This window comes from Micromys minutus (genome assembly GCF_963924665.1).
Source record: "Micromys minutus genome assembly, chromosome: 25".
Classification (NCBI taxonomy): Eukaryota; Metazoa; Chordata; class Mammalia; order Rodentia; family Muridae; genus Micromys; species Micromys minutus.
The window spans coordinates 26,050,394-26,072,330 of record NC_137960.1 but is presented as its reverse complement, the minus strand read 5'-3'; the positions used below and the strand labels follow the sequence as shown (position 1 = coordinate 26,072,330).

Below are 21,937 nucleotides of genomic sequence, written 5' to 3'. Positions count from 1 at the left end.
CCTGGGCCACGGGCCACCATGGATGTGCACCCTGATACCCCTGGGGGTCAAAAGAAAACAAAGGAGAACAGCATGGGAGGCCGCATCCCAGGAGCCCAGCAAGGTCACTACCCTGCATGAACAACAACTGGAATGCCTTAATTCTCTGCAGGACAGTGCTTTCCTTCCTTTCCACAGACCTTACAAAGAGGGTTGTCCCTTGGCCAGTCCCTTGTATGTACAACTACAAACAAAATCTGTATTGTAACCTCGATTAACCCATGACAGTCACCAGGATAGACAGAGCAAGCTCTAGCCTGCACCTTAGTAAGCAGGTTCTGCTTGGTTGAGGAACTGCCCTTAGAAGAAGAAGCCAACCTGCTATCCTGTGATATCAGGGTATATGCTTAACAACATTCATCTAGGAGACAAGGGCTTCATAGTGTGGAATGACAGCACTGGACCGGTTGACAGAGACAACATACTGTCACACAGTCTACCAAGCAGAGTCTCCAGCAATGAGAGGTTCCTTTTCAGCTTTTGCCATATGTCAGAACCAGTTAACCATTAGCAGTAAGTTTGTTCTGGCGAGATATTCTTTATCTGTGACTGTTTGGAGGGCTACGTGGTTCCTGACACCAGTAATTTACATTCCTTCCTAACCACTCTCCTGGTGAGGCAGAGAATCCCTCTCTGGAGACCTGGCACTGGCTGAACATACCTAACACTGGACAGATGAGATCTGCAAAAGTTTGGGGTCACATGTGCTCATAGCACAAGGCCAAGAATACTGCAGACCACGAAAAGACTTGGAGAAGGTGGGGTGAATGGCCAGGATCAGTGAACAGCAATGAGGATATGCTGTCCATGTGTTCCCAGAGAGGATAGGATTTGTCTTGTGCTAACTAGGAGCCAGAGTCTCCTTGGGATAAGCAGGAACAGTAACTGCTCCCTGCACTGGGAATGATCTGACTGGGGTTTTACTGTGGCAGCAGAGTAGAGAGAAACATGGCACTAAAGAAACCAGGCTCCTTACCATTTTATCAGCGGTTGGGACAGCATACCTTAATTTCAATGCTGTAAGCCCCAATGAGTCCTCTAGATGATCATAAAAGATCCCCAAACGTGTAGAAAGAATAAATTTTAATCTGAAAATGAATGGCATTTTGAGTTAAAGACTATGAAGGGAAAATGAAGACCTGAGATTTAAAATAAGCGCTGTCAGAGAATGATACATTTACATATTTAAACATCTGTATGTGAAGATGTGTGGCCAAGTGGAAAGGAAACTCTGCTATTACTTGGATATGAAAGTATTGAAATCTAAAATCAGAACCATCCTTTCTAGAACTATCAGATAATTTTATGACCAAATAAGCAAACCCCCAAATACAACAACCAGGAAAATCCAGTACATTTTAACATTAGGATCAAATATTTCTAAAGCTTTTAAGTGGTAGCTATGTTGGCAAATGAGTAAGCTAATTTTTCATAAGCTCAGAAGAATGAAAGATTACAAAGATCGAGGTGAGTGCTGAATGCGGCCTGTTTCCTTCTCTTTCTCTGTGTCTCTGTCTCTGTCTCTGTCTCTCTCTCTCTCTCTCTCTCCATCTCTGTCTCTCTCTCTCTCTCTCCCCCTCTCTCCTCAACTCTTGAATAAACTTGTCTACTCTAGTCTCATTTCAAGTCTAAGGACCAGTCTGAGTGCGGTGGCAGAGGAACACTGAGGTTGTGGGTCAAGCACAGAGAATCGAGCCCTCCCTCACTCCATTTTTAGTGGGAAGGATAATATGCTTTACCCTGGCTGCTATGTTAGACATCAGTCTCATTTAAAAGCCTTCTCCTAACCATATCCAGGCTAAGGTTTAGCTACAAGCAGAGAACCCCGTGGCCTACTGAAAGCAGTCATCGCAACAGGCAAATTCCTTTCCTGCCAGTGTGGAATGAGATGGGATTATGTGAGACCCTTGCTTATTCAAGTTCAATGTCGACGAGCCATTCTTGTCAGAATGAGGGTAAAAATAGACTTTGGGGGAGGGTGCTGAAGACAGGGTTTCTCTGTGTAACCAGCCCTGGCTGTCCTGGACTTGCTTTTTAGACCATGCTGGCCTCGAACTCACAGAGATCCACCTGCCGAGTGCTGGAACTAAAGGCTTGTACCACCATGCCCTGAAATATTTTTGATGTATCAAGATCAGTAGTCCCCATAAATTTTTAAATGTATGCTATAAAGGAAAAGATGAGCTATTTCAGGGGGTACAACATATAATAAAGACGTTTTTGGAAAAAAATACCATGATTTTATAGAAATAAATTATCTGCTCATAAATAGGTGCACATATTATGTCTTTAGATTATAATGTCAAAATACGTATTTTATGTAGTTGAGGTATATGTGTGAAATTAAAAGAATTACCACAATCTTTGAATTGTTGAATAGGATGGAGGTGTGTACACTGTACTTTATTCAACTTGTTTTTTTTAATGTATCTATGTGTGTATTTAATTTATGTATTTATTTATTTATTCACTTTACTTCTAGATTGCTGCTCTCCCTCCTAATCACCCCCAAACCCTTCCCCCATTCCCTATCACATTCTCCTCTAATGGGGTAGAGGCCCTCCTGGGTACCCCCTATCCTGGCACATCAAGTCTCTGCAGGGCTAGTAGCATCCTTTCCCACTGAGGCCAGACAAGGTAGCCCAGTTAAGAAAGCATATTCCACAAACAAGTTACATAATCAGGGATAGTTGGGGATCCACATGACTGTCAAACTGCACATCTGCTATGTATATGCAGGGAGGTCTAGGTCCAGCCTGTGCATGCTCTTTGGTTGGTCATGCAACTCTAAGAGCCCCTAAAAATCTGGGTTAGTTGACTCTGTTAGTTTTCCTGTGGAATTTCTATCCCATTCGGGGCCCTCAGTTCTTCCCCCAACTCTTCCACAGGTCTTTCTGAGCTCCGTCTAATGTTTGGATGTGGGTCTCTGCATCTGTTTTAGTTTTAGCTGATGGGTGGAGCTTCTCAGAGGACAGTCATGCTAGACTCCTGTCTGAAAGCGTAACAGATGGTGCTTGCCCATGGGGTGTGTTCCAAGTTGGGGCGTCATCGGTTGGCCATTCCCTCAGTCTGCTCCGTCATCCCTTTCCCTGCGTTTCTTCTAGATAGAATAAATTTAGGGTGTAAAGTTGGTGTCCCTATCGCTCCAATGGGGTTCCTGCCTGGCTACAGGAGGTGGCCTTTTCAGGTTCCATATCCCCACTGTTTTTATTACTATTGCTCTGTAATACAGCTTGAGGTCCGTGATGGTGATACCTCTAGAAGTTATTTTATTGTTCAAAATTGTTCCAGATATCCTGTTTTTATTTGTTTGTTTGTTTGGTTGGTTGGTTGGTTGGTTGGTTTGATTTGGTTTTGGTTTTTCTTTTCTCTAAGAAGCTGAGAATTACTCGTTCAAGGTCTGTAAAGAATTGTATTGAAATTTTGATGGGAATTACATTGAATCTGTAGATTGCTCTACATAAGATGGCCATTTTCACTATGTTTACCCTGTGGCTCCATAAACATGGGAGGGCTTTCTATCTTCCGATATATTCCTCAGTTTCTTCAGTTTCCCCAGTGATTTGGAGTTCTTATCTTATACGGTTTTCACTTGCCTAGTTAGAGTTACACCAGGGTATTTTATGGTGCTTGTGATTGTTGTAAAGGGTGTTATTTCCCTAATTTCCTTCTTGGCCCATTTTTTCATTTGTATAAAGAGAGGCTACTGATTAGTTTTTAAGTTAATTTTATATCCAGCCACTTTGTGAAAGTGTTTTTCAGCTGTAGTTCTCTGGTAAAAATTTTGGGGTTGCTTATATATACTATCACATCATCTGCCGACAGTGATACTTTGACTTCTTCCTTTCCAGTTGGTAGCCCTTTTGTTTGTATCTCTTTTGGTTGTCTTATTGCTCTAGCGAGGACTTCAAGTAATATATTGAATAGATTAGGGAGAGAGTGGGCAGCCTTCTCAAAACACAAAGCCTACAGAACAACAACAAAAGAAAGACATTTAAAGCAGCAAGGGAAAAAGGCCAGGTGACATTCAAATTAATGAAAATATTTATAATGTAGTCTACTAGATGAAAACTATACTTCTAAACTATTCTACCTGTACCATACTTACTGAATTTTTATATGAAGTATACACGGCAGTATTTACTGTTTACATTCTATTTCTAATAAGTCATCTGGTCGGATAGTTTAAGGTCTTTATTTTTGCCCTAATTTTAATATGAAGCTATTCTTGGTCTCATTGCATTCGTAAATGGTATGTGTTATGGTAGGTTTTCTGACAAAACTTTTTTTTTCTAGTCGCCTTCTTTTTTTTATATAAGATTTTTTTTATTTTATTTTATATGAGTACACTGTTGCTGTCCTCAGACACACCAGAAGAGGGCATCAGATCCCATTACAGATGGTTGTGAGCCACCATGTGGTTGCTGAGAAGTGAACTCTGGAGGAGAAGACAGTGCTCTTAACTGCTGAGCCTTCTCTCCAGCCCTCTAGTAGCCTTCTAATGACTCTCTTTGACACAGGTCTCTATTTCCAGATACTTCTCACACTTGTCTTTCCTGTGTCACTGGGAGGTTTTCCAGGTTCCCTGGTTTCCACACTCAAGCATTTCAGTGACATTTGTTTCTTTGTAATAAGAATTCCAGTAATGAATAGGCTGAAACTCAGTAACAGTCTATGTGAGCTAGGCTTGTCCTTTGTCAGTGGGGACTTACCTTTTACACATGGGTAATCACTATTGTGTATATTACAATTTTTAGACTCGTTGTCACGATTTCTTCAGAATCTGGCCCCGAGCAGAGCACTCCGCAGATGCTCAGTAAGACAAGGGTGGAAGGAGACAAGCTGCCTCTGTAACTGCTCCGAGAGGTGCAGCTGAACAGTTGGTGAGGATGGATAGATGGATAATGGTCTTTCTAGGCTGAAGCTAAGAAGCTAATTCATATCAAGGCTCCTCAGCCTCCTGTTCTTTAAAATAGACGTAATAATAGCAACCCTACAACACAGGGTCCTCTAAAGAGAATCTTCACCGAAGAGCTTGAAAACTGTGCATGTTCAACATGATTTTGTCAGTGTCCCTATTATAAAAGTGTATATGAATCTATGCAACTGGAGTTACAACGAGGCCATGAATTTGAGAGAGCGCAGGGTGTGTGTGTGAGAGAGGTTGGAGGCAGGAAAGGGAAGGGAGGGAGGATGGAATTATATTGTAATTTCAAAAACTAAGAGAAAGGTATCATTTTAAAAAATCGTCAGTACAGAAAGTTTGTAAAACAATGACCCTGGAAGAGAATACAAGAAGTCACTACCCACACGAAACACCTAGGTCTCTTACTGCGTTGTCTCCTCACACCTAAAAGTCAGAGATTTGTACAAATTACAAAAATCATTCTTTCACGTGTTTATAAAAGCATATTTTGGATATAATTTTTCATGAGTTCATTGTATTTATATAATGATAATATAGTGACATTTTTATTTTGCAGAAGATTTTGTGTAGTCTAATGAATCCATTTAAATGTGTTTTCATCTACTTAGCTTGATTATAGGTTAGTATACACATAATTTGAGAAAAAATATTTTAAAGACACAATTTTTCTTGTCATTTGCTATTTGTTTGAGTTTTTATTATTGTTATCTTGTTTTGATTTTAATATATGACCTGAAAAAGTTCTCCAAATACTTAAAATTTTGCTGCTGTTATTTTGATTATTGTTTTCACTTGATCAAACATTAAAATGCTTTCTTCTCTTATATTGAAAAAAAACCAAACCTGAGCTCAAGAGGGTGCAACCATTCTTTTCTTTTTTCTCTGCAGCCAGGGAGAAAAGATGAAAATTATATTTATTCACAGAGGGAGTAAGATATATTCTGGGAAATTTTTCATTAAATGGATAAAATAAGATCCATTACTAAAAATTAATATACATAATAAATACATAATATAATATACTATATAAATACACATTTATATGATATACATATATGTGAATATATCTGTATATATTTATGCATGTGTACATAGTATATATAATATGTACATTGTATATTATACACAATATAAATAAGTTGATACATAGGTATAATACTTCAATATATTATATAGAAAGATTATATAATTATAATATAGAATATAGATACAAATATACTATCCATATTAGTATACATATTTTTAAGTAGTATACATATATCTTTATATATTCGATTTATATTGTATATGCTTTGAAGTACTACATAGAAAACCATTTCCAACGAGGACGTCAATGCCCTCTTTGAGCACTGATGTGAGTTCTCCAGTACCCAGTAGTGACCCACATTAAGTCATGCCTGCCTCTGATGTGGTCCTTTCATGCATTAGTCCACATACAGAAATTCAAAGTACGATTATCTAAAAAGGAACATCCCCGAACCTGACTTGTGATTATTTTTATAGTCTTTTGACTTTCAGGAAAACTTTGAAGTTCTCTGCTGACTAAATTCCTACTATTAATATCAAAATAGGTTGATATAACCCATTTTTCTCTCTTGGACTCAGGCAGCAATGTCTCTAAGTGTTCCTGGTTAGTAACTGCACAGATGAAATCAAGGTTATGATAAAGTATGGTCATGAACACCAATGTTCTGTTAAGCCGTCCTGTGATTACGTCTCTAAGGGACAGTCTATGACATGCTAGTGACTTTAGGTCAGTCAGTCTGTGCAGTTTAATCTTAATGAATCCTGTTCAGAGAAGGCTTATGTCAGGACATGGAGACACTGAATGCCTGGCTAAGGATAAAAGTCTATACTTTAAGAGTTTTGCATTAATTATGACTCTGCAAATAACTAATGTTTGTTTTACACACACACACACACACACACACACACACACACACATGGCCCAGTATTTTCCTTGCCTAAGGCCTTCATGCAGAGCCATTCGAATGTGGTAACACAACAAAATCCACTTTGTGGTTGATACCTTCACTTACAGCCCTGTTTTTTTATCTTGTTCATGAGAGAGGTGAAAGAAAACTTTACTGCCAGCTGACTCACAGTTGACATAGGTATCAGCTCCTAATTCACATTTGTTCATTGAATTTATTAATCAGCTTTCCACCCAGGTTTTACACAAATCAGGGGAACACAGAAACATTTCTAGTGTGACCATGATGGTTCTATGAACTTCTCTTTCTCTCCTCTCTACTGATGTCAACTGTCATTTGACATTAAAGATATGTCATTGGCAGAGAAACCAGTCCACCTGAGGTGAGTGTAAGTCAGTTCTAAGAATTCTAAAATTATATTAGTTCCTCCACAAGTGCAAATTGTGAGGTTTGGGCGTCTTCGTTCCTGTTTTGAAATATGAGGATGTTTTGTGTCAAGAAGCAATTAGAAAAGGAAAAGGGTGAGTGGGACCAGATAGCAAGTCACTGTCTAACCCCCATTAGCTTTCTCCCTGTGGAGTCACACCCACTTCTGGTGCTGGAAGGAACCTTGTTCTCCTCTGCTCACCTGGTGGAACTGCGCTGCTCAGCGTGTGATTCTCGTGAGTCACCAGTCCAAAATGGGAATTCCTGTCTTGTCTCCCTGTCCCTAACTGGCATGGTGCTCCTTTTGTTTTGAATTCTTCTTCTTCAGATTTTCTTTTCTTTCTATCTTCTTTCTCTCATGAGAATGGTTCTTTCTCATCCATGCTATGTTTTTTTGTTTGTTTGTTTGTTTGTTTGTTGTTTTCCCAATTTGGATCTCTTAGAGGATGGTTAAAGTGATAGAAATTCTAAAAAGGAGAATGTCATGCTGTGGCTTATAGCTAGAAAAAATGACACTGATCTAGAGGAGAAGTAAAAGTGTCTGTCTGTGTTCTAAATGCTGCCCAGCACATACAACACACAAGACACATAAATATGATACATGCATGCAGACACACACACACACACACCAAATCAAATGTATTGTGTATAGCTCTAGTTTCAATCTCTCCAGCACTGGGGGGTAGGGAAAGATCATGTATTAAAAGGAAAGCATGCCTATTTTTTAGTAGAATTTTTAGTGCAGAAGAAGTTTTATTTTCTCCTCATCGGTGGCTGCTTTCTTCTGCTAAGGAATGGAGCAGGAGGAAGCATGCTGGCGATGAAAGAAAGAATGCTGTCTGTCAGGACTTGGGAAGAGTTTGACAAATTGGCTTGATGTCAACTTAAGTTGGGAGTAGACTGTTTCTTCTGGAAGCTGCAATGGATTTGAGGAGGCCTCAGAACAGATTGGCCGCTAGAATTATTTATAGAGGGGATTCCCTATCCCTACACCACCATACGCATAGCTAAACATCATGCACTATGATGTCTCATACTCCACTCCACATCACATTGTTACCATAAATGTCCTGGTTTGAAGCAGTAAGTTTCACAGTACTAGAAAGCTACTCAGATTTATGTATGACTTCATCTGCAAGATTATTGGAGAATAAAATTGTTTGAGTTTGTACTAAATGCTTAATTGTTTAAATTTTTTTTCTGTGTATGAACAACTTTAATTTGCATATAAATACTTGTTGAGAATTTGTTATTGCAAGCAAGAACCTAACATTAAAAGTGCAAAATCTTATTTATTTTTGTCTTATACTAGAGACATATATATGTCACAAATGGAGGAATATCAAAGAGGCATTATCCAAGTAAGGGTGTAATTTTATACATATGCAAATACTTCTAAGCTCTGCTTAGCCTGAAATGGAGTCGTCACTTGGTTGAATGGGTGTGTTAAAGGATTCACAGTTTTTACTTAAGCTTTTGACAGTAGGACTTGAGGTTGAGAAAGGTGGCTGAAAGGAGCAGACCGTGTCTCATCTCCGCATACTTTGCTTCCTCTTTGTGGCTTGTGGGATGGTACAGGGCTCGCATGTGATTACATGATAAATCTGACCTGTTGATACCCAATGGAGCAACTTCCCCATGACTTTCACCTTGTTTAGAGTAGGTCTGTGTATAAAAAACAGAAGATCACAAAATAGGTATCACCAGCAACAGAGAACTGGAGAAAACTGGCAAAAAGCATAAAGATATTGAGAGCTGGACAGAGGAGGGGGGTGGGGGCTTGCCTCCCTTCTCTCCTCTCCCCTCCCCTCCCCTCCCCTCTCCTTTTCTATGGAATGTGCTGATTGCTGAAGCCTCACACGTGCTAAGGCTTCATTCTATCACTGAGTTAAGTCCTTAGTGCCTAAACGTCAGCCGAGACCAGGATCTTTCTTCTTCCCTTTGCTTTTGCCCAAGAAAACCGCTCACTTCCCCAAACACACTGTTTAGAATTCCTTTCTGCTGGTGTTATTCTAGGTGCTCCTTTCCCCAGACAGTCTGAGTCATGCTGCCCCTCTAAGAACTCTGTGAGCAGGTGAAAAAGTGACTTGAAGCATTATGCACAGAATAGGTAGTGGTTTCACTGTGGGAAGTGGGGTGACAGAGAAGGATTGAGAGATGAGAAAAAAAGGAACCCATCAGCCTGCTTATAGTCTCAGCTTCAGGTAAAGGCGTCCACATAAAGGCTGGGGTGAGAAAGAGGTGCACTGCACAGTCTATGGGTAGAGAAGCCGTAAGATCTGTTTGTAGCTACACTTTCAATAAAGAATCACTATTTTCTGGCATTTTCCTAAGTCTACTGGGATTTTAGTAATTATGAATGTACACACTATAAGGTGTATATATGTGTACCTTTGTGTGTATGTGTGTATGTATGTGTGTATGTATGTATGTGTGTATGTGTGTGTATATATGTATGTGTGTATGTATGTATGTATGTGTGTATGTATGTGTATGTGTATGTGTGTATGTATGTATGTATGTGTGTACATATGTATGTATGTGTGTATGTATGTATGTGTGTATGTGTGTATGTATGTGTGTATGTATGTATGTGTGTGTATGTATGTATGTATGTGTGTATGTATGTGTGTATATATGTATGTGTGTGTATGTATGTATGTGTATGTGTGTGTATATATGTATGTGTGTATGTGTGTGTATGTATGTATGTATGTATGTGTGTATGTATGTGTGTATGTATGTGTATGTGTGTATGTATGTATGTGTGTATGTATGTATGTATGTGTGTATGTGTGTGTATATATGTATGTGTGTATGTATGTATGTGTGTATGTATGTATGTGTGTATGTATGTGTATATGTGTGTATGTATGTATGTGTGTGTATGTACATATGTGTGTATGTGTGTATGTATGTATGTGTGTATGTATGTATGTGTGTATGTGTGTGTGTATATATGTATGTGTGTATGTATGTGTGTATGTATGTATGTGTGTATGTATGTGTGTGTATGTATGTGTGTATGTATGTGTGTATGTGTGTACGTATGTATAAATACAGTACTCTTTAGCACCTCTTACTCTCTTCATTTGTGCTCATGCTTTTTACCCTCCATATTTTGGAGACTGCGAGCGCTGACTACTGTGGTCTTTGGTTAAGAGCTATATTTCTAAATAAGATCGAGTATGTCCAGGCAACACAAATGGCTTTGCCCCACTGGGAATCCACGGCTTTGGAGGAATCGTCTATTCCTCACATGGTTCCAGCTCTTGCAAGCAGCACAGTTGACAAAGCAGAACTCAGCTAGAATCCTCGGTTAATTCTGAAAATGCTGAAGAGGAAGCTCTGCTACTGAGTCAGCCACCTTGGTTAGCAAACATTCATGTAATTAGCTTGTTAAGCTTGCAGAATTGAAAATGCCTAGAAGCTTATCTCAGGTTTCTTTCCCTTGGCTGTATTACCTCATCTTCCTAGGAACTGTGTTTTTTAAATCTCACAGAGCATTAGAAGATAACAGTTGTCTTTCTACATACCCCATCCTTATACAAAAAGCACTACTAATATGTCTAGAAAACATATAAAATGGCTACTTAGGGAAGGAGCATTCACTTCGTGAATTGGCCTTTATATGCTCAAAATAGTATTATTGTTAGGACCTTTCTGTGCTAGAATTGCCTGCTGACTCATACATAGTTTGTCTTGCTTCAATCTTTCTATACTACAAAACAAATATATGTTCAGTTTTTACATATTAAAAAGTATCTAAGGAACTAAAAACTGGATGATATGGTTCTTGTTCTGTCTACAGGTCCCAAACAGGTCTTATTTTTCCCAACGAGATAACTTTGTATTCTTTATTTTCTCCTTTTTTCCCTATAATACAATTGTTACTTTACATTTTTAAAACCTATTATGAACATGCTTCTGTCTGTAGAGCTGACACTCGTTCCTTAACCTAGCTGTATGAAATTAATAGCATCATGTACAGTTTCTCCACATTTTCATAACGGACTCTTCAGTTATGTCCAATACCACAGAGAGCCTGTTGCCAGAAAACGCAGAGCCCAATACTAAAGCCAGAGCCAAGGGCCCTGCAATCTGTCTGTAAGCCGCCACGTGCTGGATCAGAAAGAGCTTTCAGCACAGGATACCCCATCTTCCCACAGTTCTGAGGGCTGAGATGATGATCTATCTGGTGTGTCAGCAGTGGGTGTCTTGGTCACCTTGAGCTCCGGAACTGGAGAGGAGCTGGATGCAAGAGTCAATAGAAACAGCAGAGCAAAGCCCAGAGGAAGGCAGCCAGCGGGATTCCTGGCTCTCCCTGGCCTGCCAGCTTTGAGCTCTCATTCAGTATGATCCTAATTACTGAATGTAGCTGGCACACTTTCAGATAGTTTTGTAATGTTTTTGTTTAGGAAATTGCCACCCGGCATAATAATTGTAAAGGTAAAAGGAACAGCTTCCCACATAGCAAAAACATTAACTCAGGGCCTGCTCTAGTAATTATTTAATCTCAGACGGGGGCTTCTACCTCACCTTTGAATGACACACAACCTTATATTTATAAAAAGCGTTTATAACCCTAGAGTTGGGCAGATATCTACCCTCTAAACTATTATAATTTACTTCTCCATCAAGAACATCGCCATGCTCCATCTGGGCAGCTCCTAAATCCAATTGGCCAGCTCTCGTGACCAGGTTTTCATGATTCCTACCCCATGCTGTCTTTTCTCTCCGTCTTTCCTCTCCCCTGAGGTCTCCTGTCTCCAACCCCAAGATTAGGAACCAAAACCCTGCCTAGCTTCTTCTTCCCATCTATAGGCTGGAGGCATCTTTCCTCATTAGTCAGGGATAATCTGGTGGGGCAAAGTTACATGGTACCGCTCTGTAGTCAAGTGGATTCTTTTGAGCTAATAGTCCAGTGTTCGTTACACTTCTCTGGGCCATCAATGCCAAACAGCTGAAAGTCTAATTCCAGATTGTGTCTGCAGACCTCATATGATGCCCACAAAAGGAGGCTAGCACAGTAAAAGAAGGCCTCTTTTAGGGCACTTTGAGACTACCACACACTCCTGAGAACACATAGGGCACCACTTAACTTCTTACACATGATGAACAAAGAGCTGTGTTCCTAATTCCAGATGCAGCACATGTCCATAATCTCATTTTGTTATTAGCATTTTCTTAATGGAAATCGATTGTCTGTGCAAAGCTATCCTTCAACTACTGTGAGAAGGCTGGCTTGGTTTCTTCAGGCCAGAGTTTGCTATGTCATAAACACCAAAGAGGATTAAAACCATACTTCGGTGGACACTGGGCATATTTTGTGTTCTGAGGTAATTTGTCAGAAAGCATAAACCTGAGTACAAAAACCCTGCAGGGGATCTGTTACCACCAAAGGCCAGGCAAAGTTGCCCCTGGTCTGAGACTGAACTCAGGAACATGCCTGAGGGCTGCACAGAGTGGGCCCCATCCCTTGCCTGAGCATCCATGGAAGAGCTAGCCCTGGAGGTATGTGAGCAGGAGAGATGTCCTTGCCCCTCACGGCTATACTAGGGAGAGTGGGCCCTGCCCCTCACCTGCTGCAGCACTTAGGAGAGCGGGCTCTGCACCTCACCAGGACATGGGGATTGTAGGTGATCAGGCCCCAGGAGGTGGAGACAAAAATCCTCCCCACTTTTGTTCCTCACCACCTATGACGGGTTGTTGCAATGAACATTTGCAAGCAAAGAAATATGGACAAAAGGGTATATGTGGGACACACTGTGACACACTACAAAATGTCCACGGCAAGATGCCTTCTTTCTGTTGAAGGGGGGATTGCAAGGATGGAGGGTGGGTATGAGGGAAGGGAGAGATGCGTGGGATTGGGGTACATGGTGCGAAATTCACAAAGAACCAATAAAATAAAAACTGGATATATATATATATATATATGGAGAGAGAGAGAGAGAGAGAGAGAGAGAGAGAGAGAGAGAGAGAGAGAGAGAACATTCTCAAGGCCTTTCTAGGACCTGACACACTGACCCAGGACGCCCACTCAGCAAATTCAGCAAGTGCCTTCTGCCGTCACAGCTTGTTACAGCTCAAAATCAGTTCTTAGGAAAAGTTAGGGGGAAAAATCATATTTGAAAGACAGCTTAGTTTTTCAGAACGTGTAATGACTGCTACCTCCTAGACAAGGAATGGTTTCTTAGGAATTGTCAGAGAAGGATCCATGCTAAGAGGATTACTAGGAGTCATTGCTAGGTGCTAGCAATGACTGTGTCCACTCAGAGGCAAGCAAACCTGCCTAGCATAAACCTTAGCCTACTGCAACCTATCTGGGTCAGCACAGAATGACGTCACGACTGTGGAGGGGAAAGCCTGTTATAAAACAGAATTTATTTCTAAAGAGTAAGAAAACGTGCTCTGTTTATTCCCCACAATTACAGTGATTTGGTTTCAGCCCAAATAAGTACCACAAACAGATACTCCGGGAGTGGCCACTCCAGCCTGTCTCCACTGGTTGCCAAGCCCCGGGTTGGCTGATTCTTTAATAGAAAAAGCAGAACAAAAGTCCAAACCTACTGCACCCCCAAGCGTTCAAGTGGTGCTTTGGGGTCCGGGGTTATTTATAGCAATCTGGTTCACAGAAGTCCATCCTGCCCTATTCAGCAAATACCCATCTAGGTGGCAACCTAGAACCAAGGCTCAGACATTTCCACCCGAGATCAGCTCTTCAAGCCTGTAGTGGTTTTGATGTAGCCATGGGTCTCTAAGGTGACCCTTTAATACCTCTGTACAGGCTCGCCTTTTAATGTACACGTTCTATTTATAGATTCTGTGATGAGGACAGATTCATCAGAGATGACTGATGTGGAATCTGTCATCAGCAGCTTTGCGTCTTCAGCAAGGGCAGGCCGTCGCAATGCCTTACCCGACATCCAGAGTTCACTGGCTACAGGTGGATCCTCTGATCTTCCACTGAAGCTGGAGGCGTTGACCGTGAAGGAAGGTAAAATCTCTTTAATCCTTGGAAATGAAACGCTCTTTTCAATCCTTTTCGGTGAGCAGCCTTTTAACTAAGTGATCTATCTCTTCTTGACTAACAGCTCTCAGGTTTCTTTCTCAAAGAAACCCTCAATTTAAAAATACTTAAAAAGAAAAATAAAAATGCAGTGATTCCTCTGTGCATACAGTAATAATGTAGCTATAAGGAGATGGGAGAGAAGAGAAGGACGAATAAGGAAGGCAGCATCAACTGCTAATGCAGCCTAGAAATAAAAACTGGCCAGTGTGGGCTGACGGTGAGAGAACACAAATTCCTGAAGATAACTTTGGGCACAGATGCAAGAGCCAGATCTTGTGAAACTTTAGAAATGCTGGTGAGAACAAAGATTTTCATTTCCAATGAGAAGATGTCTAGCGATGAGTTCACATCTGATTTATGTTTAAAGCTTTCTTTTTTCTTTAAATATGGAATGGAAAACGGGAGGTAGGGAGGCGTTTATGTTAGGTTGTGGATATAAAACTCTTCTTCTTTCTTCTTCTTTCTCTTCTAACTTTCCCAAAGTTATCTTCAGGAATTTGTGTTCTCTCACCGTCAGCCCACACTGGCCGGTTTTTATTTCTAGGCTGCATTAGCAGTTGATGCTGCCTTCCTTATTCTTCCTTCTCTTCTCTCCCATCTCCTTATAGCTACATTATTACTGTATGCACAGAGGAATCACTTCATTCTTCCCCATTAGAAGAATTTTTTTTTTAGGCCAAATTAAACTTCCGAATTCACAAAGAAACATGAAATCCCAGACTATTCTGAGGTATTCAGTCACAGAAAGTCAGCAGGCAGCTGGGGGCACACTGTCTTCTTGCACGGGACCCTTCATGAGAGTGGTAAGGCAGACCTGTTTTCAGTTCTGTGGGTCTCTCTTTCACAGACAAGGTCAGCGGAGCTACGGAAGCCCTGTGTGCCATATGAGCTACTACATATGTCTTCACCCACTGCCCCTTGCTTCCCTGCAAGAGACATACATGCTCAGTCAGTAGGATTCATTTGTAGGGCAGCCCAGTGTTATGGTTCTCTTCAAGATACTTGCTAATTTATCTGTTTACTTATTTTTATATAGTCTTTTGCGAAACGGTGAGTTGAACTTTGGGCCTCACAATTGCTAGGCAAATACTTTTCTTCTGAGCTGCATCCCTAGCCTATTCCCCCATCCAGTTTTTCTCAGTACAAATGTATTTTATTATGAGCATCCTATTTGTCATAAGATTAGACACAGATTGGTACTGTATCTTAATGAACCCAAGACAAACATCTCCTTAAAGACGGAGGAAAACAAATCATGATTAACCCATGGCAATTCTCTACAATGGCTTTAGTGGGTAGGAAGAACAGAGAAGGGCTGGTGGGTAAGGGAGATGTCTAGTGGGCAGAATCAGAAGGACTTGCTAAGGAATGTGTGTATTGTGGAGATGAAGAAGGAAAACCCCCAGAATAACCAAGTTCAGTGTGACAGAATCTACAGAGAGAGATTAGCTCATGTGGGGGCAGGTTTGAGAGTTAGCTGAGTAAAGATTCTGTCTCCTTCCATATCTGTATGACATGTAGACGCTTTAAATAGTCGGACATGTCATTTCAAAACACATTTTATGCTATAAAGGAGAAAACATTTTCTTATAGATGAAATGTCCAATTCTTTTTTTCTTTCTTTTTTCTTGGACCCTAGAACCTAGGGGCTCACACTTGCTAGGCAAGTGCTGCACTATCTCCAAACCCTGAACTGGTCCCATTACTGGTGAACCACAGGAGCAGATTGTCTTCAGTAGATATGGAAAAAGAAGGAGCCCAGATAGGCCACAGTAGTGTTGCAAAAGTTACTCTTAGTTAAGCCCTAACAGGCTATTGTGCAAAACAAGGACATGACAGTGTCTGGCCCTAAGACCATTAAACTTAACCCCAGAATTCTCAACATATTGTCTCCTGAATTTAATACAGTTACATAATACATACACATATATAATAGTATAATATCTATATAATGAAGATATTCTTAAGGTTTTTTCATATATGCATGTATTTTGATTAAATATACCCATATTCCTTCCCCTTCAACTCCTTCCCTATCTCTCCTACACTTCTTCCTCACAGCTTTACTTGCTCTTAAAAAACACAAACAAACCTTCATTGAGCCCTCCTAGTGCTACCTTTCCGTGCACGGGTGAAGGATGTCTGCTGGAGCACGGGGCACATCCCCGAGAATAACTGGCTCTCACCATCCAGCAGCTATCCATTGCCAATAGCTCCTCCGATGGGGTGGACACCATACATTGTCTTATCAGTAAACCTCAGTAGGTGCTCTCCCGTCTGTCTCTTCTGTTCCGAGTCTCTAGTTGGATTTTGAAAATAATTTGGAAGCCTTCATCCCACTATCTCATTTGACCAGCCATGACTAAGAATATAATTTGCGGAATAATTTGCTTTCTTGACTTACAGAAGAAGCCAGTATGGCCTAGAATTGCCAAGTTCTAATAGCTTTTCCCAGAAGGATGTTTTGTGGGTGGTTGGCTCAGAACCAGTGGCGAGAAAATGGTTGCAGGACTAACTTCGTGCCTTGCATTTCATAATGCGGCACAACATCATCCGTACTCTTTTCCTCCCAACATGCTTCCTGAAGTTCTTTCCATGAACATCCATGAAATGCCCACCGGGTTCTTTCGAGAAAAGAAACCGGCTATGACCATGACCCAGATGCCTTCACGACCCAAGTCTTCATATAACTGATACTTACATCCCTGTTTTTATTTCACAGAAAAGTATCATGAGAATGTGTTGCTTTTATGGGACTACTAATTTTATTTCCCATTCTTCCTCTAGTCCTAGTAAGATGTCATCCTCTCACACATAGAGCTGTGACATTGTCTTTGCTATAGTTGTTACTCAGCACTCGGTCCCTTTCTAGGGTAGTCTTCCAGAGCATTTAGCATGACTGGTTGTTCCTTCTTCCCTTAAACAGTTGTCCTCCTTTGGTTCGCTGGACACTTGGCTTTGACCTTTTCACTTTGGGTTTCTTTCTGCTCATCTCCTTAATCACTTTATAGAATAGAAGGTACAAAGCACAGTTTTTGGACAACTCGGTCAATGCTACTTTGCTTCTAATGCTATCTGGTCTCCTTGGATCATTCTATCCTACTGATAGAAAAATTATAAGTAACCGAGTAACTTGCATGAATGACTGTTCTTGTTGCAGTGACCATGAGACAAAATCAGAGCGAGAAAGGAATTTTTTTGTTGAAAATAGATTTTTTTTTCTCATATAATATATCCTCATTACACTTTCGTCCCACTACTTCTTCTGGTTCCTCCCCACCACCCCTCTCATCTGGATCCACTTCCTTTCTGTCATTCAGTAGAAAACAGGCTTCTAAGGGTTACTAATACAATAAACACAGTAAGATAAAAGCAAAGCATTGGAATAGGACAAAATAATGAATCAGGAAAAGAGCCCAAGAAAAGGCACAAGAAAAAGACAAAGGAACATAAACTCACACATTCATGCCCTTGGGAATCTCATAAAAACACTAGAAGCCATAATGCAAAGGACGTGTAGGGTAAAAAGAGCAGGAAAAAAAAGTGTGTGTGTGTGTGTGTGTGTGTGTGTGCTCATGTGCCTATGTGTGTATGTGTGTGTGCATCTATGTGTGTATGTATGTGTGTGTCCCTATGTCTGTATGTGTGTGTGTGCCTATGTGTGTGTGTGTGTGTGTGTGTGTGTGTGTGTGTGTGTGTGCCTATGTGTGTATGTATCCCCTATATTCCCTCTGACTCTAATACTCTCTCTGTCTCAGAGACAGAGAGTTTGTAGACCTTGAGGGATGGAACTTGATAGTGACGTCCTGTGTAGGGCTTAGTGTTCCAAGGCTTCTCACTTGTTGCATGTCTAGCTCTGGGTTGCTGTATTGATGCCCACCTGCTACCTGAGGAAGCTTCTCTGATGATGGCTGAGCAAGGCCCTGGTCTATGAGTGCAGCAGAATGACATTAGGAGTCATTATATGCTACAATTTTAAAGAACAGTAGTATTTGGCTTTATGCTTTGTCCCTGGGATATCTAGCCTCAGGTTCCAGGCCACCAAGGCATCATGTTATAGAGTGGGCCTTCAGTAAACCAGATGTTGGTTGGTTACTTTTTAGGGCTTCTTTTTTCTCAGCCTGGACGCCAAACCTCCCCCTCCTCGCAGCTGCTTGTAAGGCCTGTGAGGCACACAACCAGGCTTGTCACAGCAGCTTTGAAGTACTCTGAAGTTTCTTGTTGCTCTGACCAAATGCCTTAGGCAGTCAGATTAAGGAGGAAGGACATACTTTGGCTCACTTTGGGATGCACAGTTGAACACAGCAGGAAGGCGGGGAGGATGGTGAGGTGCCTGTTCCTGTTGTCTTTGCAGTCATGAATCTGGGAGAATCGAATGCTGGCGTTCAGCTGGCTTTTTCCACTTTACATTTTTATTCAGTCTGGGATCCTGTGAAGAGATGCTTCGTATGTTCGGGATAAGTCTCACCGAGTTCAGCCTCTCTAGAGCTACTCTCACATACATGTTCAGAGGTGTATCCCCTGGGTAATCCTAGATCCACTCAAGTTGATAGTGAAGGTTAACTGTTGATAATTAATGACATGGAGGTCCCTGAAGTTTGCTCCCATAGGATGAACTGCCCGATGACATCACTGCTGGGGTACAGAACAGTATTATCAGATTTAGTGGGCATAAGCGCAACCTTTGGATTTCCCTTCTAAACCCCATTCTTCCTGCATTTCCCCAATCTCTGTGAGTAGCTATTTCACAGCTCCAGCTGCTGACACCAGAAATGTTGGCTCATCCCTGTTAGCCTCTGGTGTGTTAGGCACATTCTGTCTCTCCTTTAGTGGGTACTCTTAGCTATGCTTTCAGAACTGATCCGTCCACCTGTCATTTTTACCTGTTACTCATGGTCCTAGTGCTCCAACCATCTCATGCTTTTCTTTTCTCTGTTGTCCCTCCTGCATATTGCCTTGGACTTCACTGTTGTCTTACTAAAATCCCTTCTCCATGTGATACAAACTGTGCATACAACTCTCCCTTTGCACAAATTCCTCCTTTTTAGTTGCTGTTTCCAGCCAACTCTGTGTTCGTTTGTGGAGTCTAGGCCCGGAGACAGCTTAACCATTCCTGTTTTCTATTCCTATTTTCTACTCCTGATTTAATAACCTCACAAACCCCTTTCCTTTCACTTCTGAGTAAAAAGATGCACTCTATATATTTTGTTTATTGTCATTTTCATATCACTAACTGGATGTTACATGAGAACTGCTTCATGTGCTCAGCTTAGTAAACTTCTATTTTTAGATGGAAGTTTCACACTGTAGCCCAAGCTGGCTTGAAGTTCATTATATAGCCAAGGTTGGTTCACAGATAACTGGCAAATGAAAACTCCTAAATATCAGACTTATCTTCAGAATGCTATAGATGGTTTTGTTAGGGGACAGTTTGAGGGGATGGTTGAGACTTAAATAATTTCATTTAAATGAAGACAACCAAGAGAAAAGCAATAGTTGCTACTGAGCTGCGTATACTTAAGCTCATCATGGGGAAGACAGAGGCAGAATAATCTCGGTGAGTTTGAGGCTATCCTGATCTACATAGTGAGATCCTACCTGGGAGTGGGTGGGAAGGAATGTTTAAAGATGGTGGTGATTTAAAATGAATACACAAGATAAAGGGGAGGAAGGTTGGTCACCTAAAGAATAGAGAACTGTGGCTGGAACTGTCAGCTTTTTGATGAGTCTGAAACTGACAGGAGGTGGAACCATGAGGGCATTAGACTTTGGAAGTAAGAGCATTACCAGGACCAACAGCGAAAGTGTCCGTGGCAATGAACAGGGTCCTGCAGTCATAAAAGGTTCTGTTTGTTTGATAATCTTCTCTTTCTTCACAACTTATCAGTACAGCCACGACATTTTTATCCTCCAGTGAGTGCCAACAAACTCAAACCATTCCTTAGAGGGCACGTTTTCCATTGTTATGGGGGGGGCAGAAATAATAATGCTGGATAACAGGAGGGCTTAGGCATTTGGTTGTGGGAAGGTGAGATGGCATAGATTTTATTTCTCACAAAGGGCAGAATGTAAGGGTATTTCCAAGAAGTAAAGGAAATAGAAAATATAAAGAATACAGAGAAAGTATGTCCCAGGATAGGGGAATGACTGGGGGCCCATGGAGCCATTTGATCAAAGTTCAGGTTGTGATTTTCCACGAGTCATTTAATCTGACTCTGCTTTAGTTTGCCACCCTGTAGATGAGTGGTTCTCAACCTTCTTTAATGCCGTGACCTCTTAGTAGAGGTCTCATGTTGTGGCGACTGCCCCACCCAACCATAAAATCCTTTTATTGCTACTTTGTGACTGGAATTTTGCTGTTATAAATTTTAATGTAAATAGCTGATATGCAGGTATCTGATATTGGCCCCCAGGTTGAGAAACACTCCTGTTGGGAGGAGGGTGTGACATCTTAAGAGCCGGCCTGGCATGTAATATCAACTATAGACCCTGAATGAGTTGACTAGGGGGAAGGCCCACAGGACTCAAATATTTCCCCTCTATGCAGATTCCTATCCATGTTGAGGGCAGAGTATGATCTAGTCAGGATGGGAACTACATGTGGAGGCCAAGTGGAAGACAACTTTCATTCTAAACATACAATGTACTTCAACAGATTCTGCATATGATTGGGAAATCTTTTATTTTTGCAGATGCAAAGATGAAGAATGAAGAGCAAGACCAAGGCCAACCGGAAAAGCCCCTAAATGAAGAAAAATGAAGGCTTAGAACTTATCAAAGGTGTTGATTTTATGCGCATTGAGAGACATAGCTATGCATTCCTGGGGTGTTTGATCTGGTGGTAACCTCTGTGTGTGTGTGTGTGTGTGTGTGTGTTTTAGGTAATTTTGTTGTGATGCTTTGTTCTTAAATTGTAGCCATGATACCGAAATATTATTAAAAGGTATTACCTTCAAATTGCACCCAAGGAAGGACATACCGTTTATACCCCAGCAAAATCCACTGTCCGTCTTGGGATTTACTTAGTCAGATATATGTTTAATTATGTCTTGGTGAGTTAGAACCTTTTTCTTAGTTTGTACAAACTGATACCTATTAATTTAATACTTTCTAGAATTTGTAGGAAATTATATTTTTTGGTGAAATGGAATTAGTAGTTTAAAAAAAATCACACTTATAAAATGTGTTTATTTTTCATTAAAACTGCACCTTATTTCCCACAAAATATTAGGAGAGATCTGGAAATATTGTAAAAGTTGTAACAACTTAGACATCTCTAGGATGTTTTTGTCTAATGTATTTTGCATCTAGTCTGGATGTACTGTGATTTTTCATATGGACCCACATAACATAAAATTTGTGACAACCTTGCTTATGAAATATGCATATTGAATAAATCTCACTATATTCCTTAACTTAGTATATGTGTACACCTTGTTTTAATATGGATTGTATAAGATAGTGTGCTCTTTTTTTTTTTAGACTGTTTTTCCTCTGAGTTTTTGTGTGTGTATGTGTAAATTGTTGCTAGAGTAG

General features: G+C 40.7%; 1 protein-coding gene across 2 annotated transcripts; it reads left to right on the top strand.

Annotated features, from left to right (window-relative positions):
* Positions 1 to 18: 18 nt before the first annotated feature.
* On the top strand, positions 19 to 21,260 carry PKIB (cAMP-dependent protein kinase inhibitor beta; the record flags this gene model as incomplete). 2 transcript variants are annotated; one of them, XM_080937855.1, is made up of 3 exons in its annotated part: positions 19 to 103; positions 14,150 to 14,326; positions 21,094 to 21,260. In XM_080937855.1, 3 exons carry the CDS (start codon positions 19 to 21, stop codon positions 21,159 to 21,161), a joined length of 330 nt encoding a protein of 109 aa, XP_080793981.1. In that variant the 3' UTR covers positions 21,162 to 21,260. The 2 variants fall into 2 exon arrangements, 1 of the variants encoding a protein (XP_080793981.1); XR_013975537.1 differs by lacking the exons at positions 19 to 103; positions 14,150 to 14,326 and adding an exon at positions 19,770 to 19,958 and having other exon boundaries at positions 21,094 to 21,227.
* Between the last annotated feature and the right edge of the window lie 677 nt (positions 21,261 to 21,937).